The sequence below is a fragment of the Nothoprocta perdicaria genome, unplaced genomic scaffold, assembly GCF_003342845.1.
Source record: "Nothoprocta perdicaria isolate Ctin4 unplaced genomic scaffold, notPer1 scaffold_35, whole genome shotgun sequence".
Taxonomy (NCBI): domain Eukaryota; kingdom Metazoa; phylum Chordata; class Aves; order Tinamiformes; family Tinamidae; genus Nothoprocta; species Nothoprocta perdicaria.
In genome coordinates this window covers 1,376,764-1,377,437 of record NW_020455588.1, presented here as the reverse complement: position 1 = coordinate 1,377,437, position 674 = coordinate 1,376,764, and the positions used below count along the sequence as shown (strand labels likewise).

The window sequence follows — 674 nt, the reverse complement described above, 5'->3', positions numbered from 1 at the left end:
TTTTTTTTTTTTTTGGCTCTGGGAAAAAAATAAAAATCTTTTTCTTTCTTTTTCCTTAGCCACCTGACCAGTTTCTCTCTGAACGTTGTGTTTAAACAGGTGCAATATCATGAACTGAAACAAGATCCCAGTCACAGCCCGAGCAAGAGGAAGAAAAACAATCCTGGCTAGCCAGCTTCATGTCCTGAAGAGACTAGCATCTGCTGGGGGAAGATAAAAGCAAAAGCCTACAGCCTAAGCAGCATTTCCTTTCTTTACGCTTTTTATTTATTTTGCCTTTGTATCTAATGGAGAGAATTTGTAAATATTGTATAAAGGCATTTCTCATTGAATATATACTTAGACTGTAAAGAAATATTTGATGAAGGTTTCAAGTAGGGCTTTGCTGTTGGAAAGCCTAGTTAGAGATGGCATAACACATTAAGGGGAATCAGTGTAAAAAGGTAAATATGTACTGCTACTTGATGGTCAAAGATACCTTAAGTATTCAAATCATGCCGATTAAATCTGCAAAAGATGTAAATTTAAATCTGACTCAAAAAATCAGTCAGGTTTGATCTGTGAACATTAATATTTTTATCCAATAATTCACCATTACAATTTTCTATGTTTTATACATTTCAACAGAAATACAATATAGTGGAGCCTACTGCACTTAAGTTTTAGCAGGTTTT

At 34.0% G+C, this 674-nt stretch overlaps 1 protein-coding gene across 4 annotated transcripts in view; it reads left to right on the top strand.

The window, feature by feature from the left end:
• Positions 1-253, top strand: part of MCTP1 (multiple C2 and transmembrane domain containing 1) — a 206,082-nt gene extending 205,829 nt beyond the window's left edge. For all 4 annotated transcript variants that reach the window (XM_026044074.1, XM_026044075.1, XM_026044071.1 and 1 more), the window contains one exon: positions 100-253. In XM_026044074.1, coding sequence (XP_025899859.1) covers positions 100-171 — 72 coding nt within the window. In that variant the 3' untranslated portion in view covers positions 172-253. The remainder of the gene's footprint in view (positions 1-99) is intronic.
• Positions 254-674: the final 421 nt, after the last annotated feature.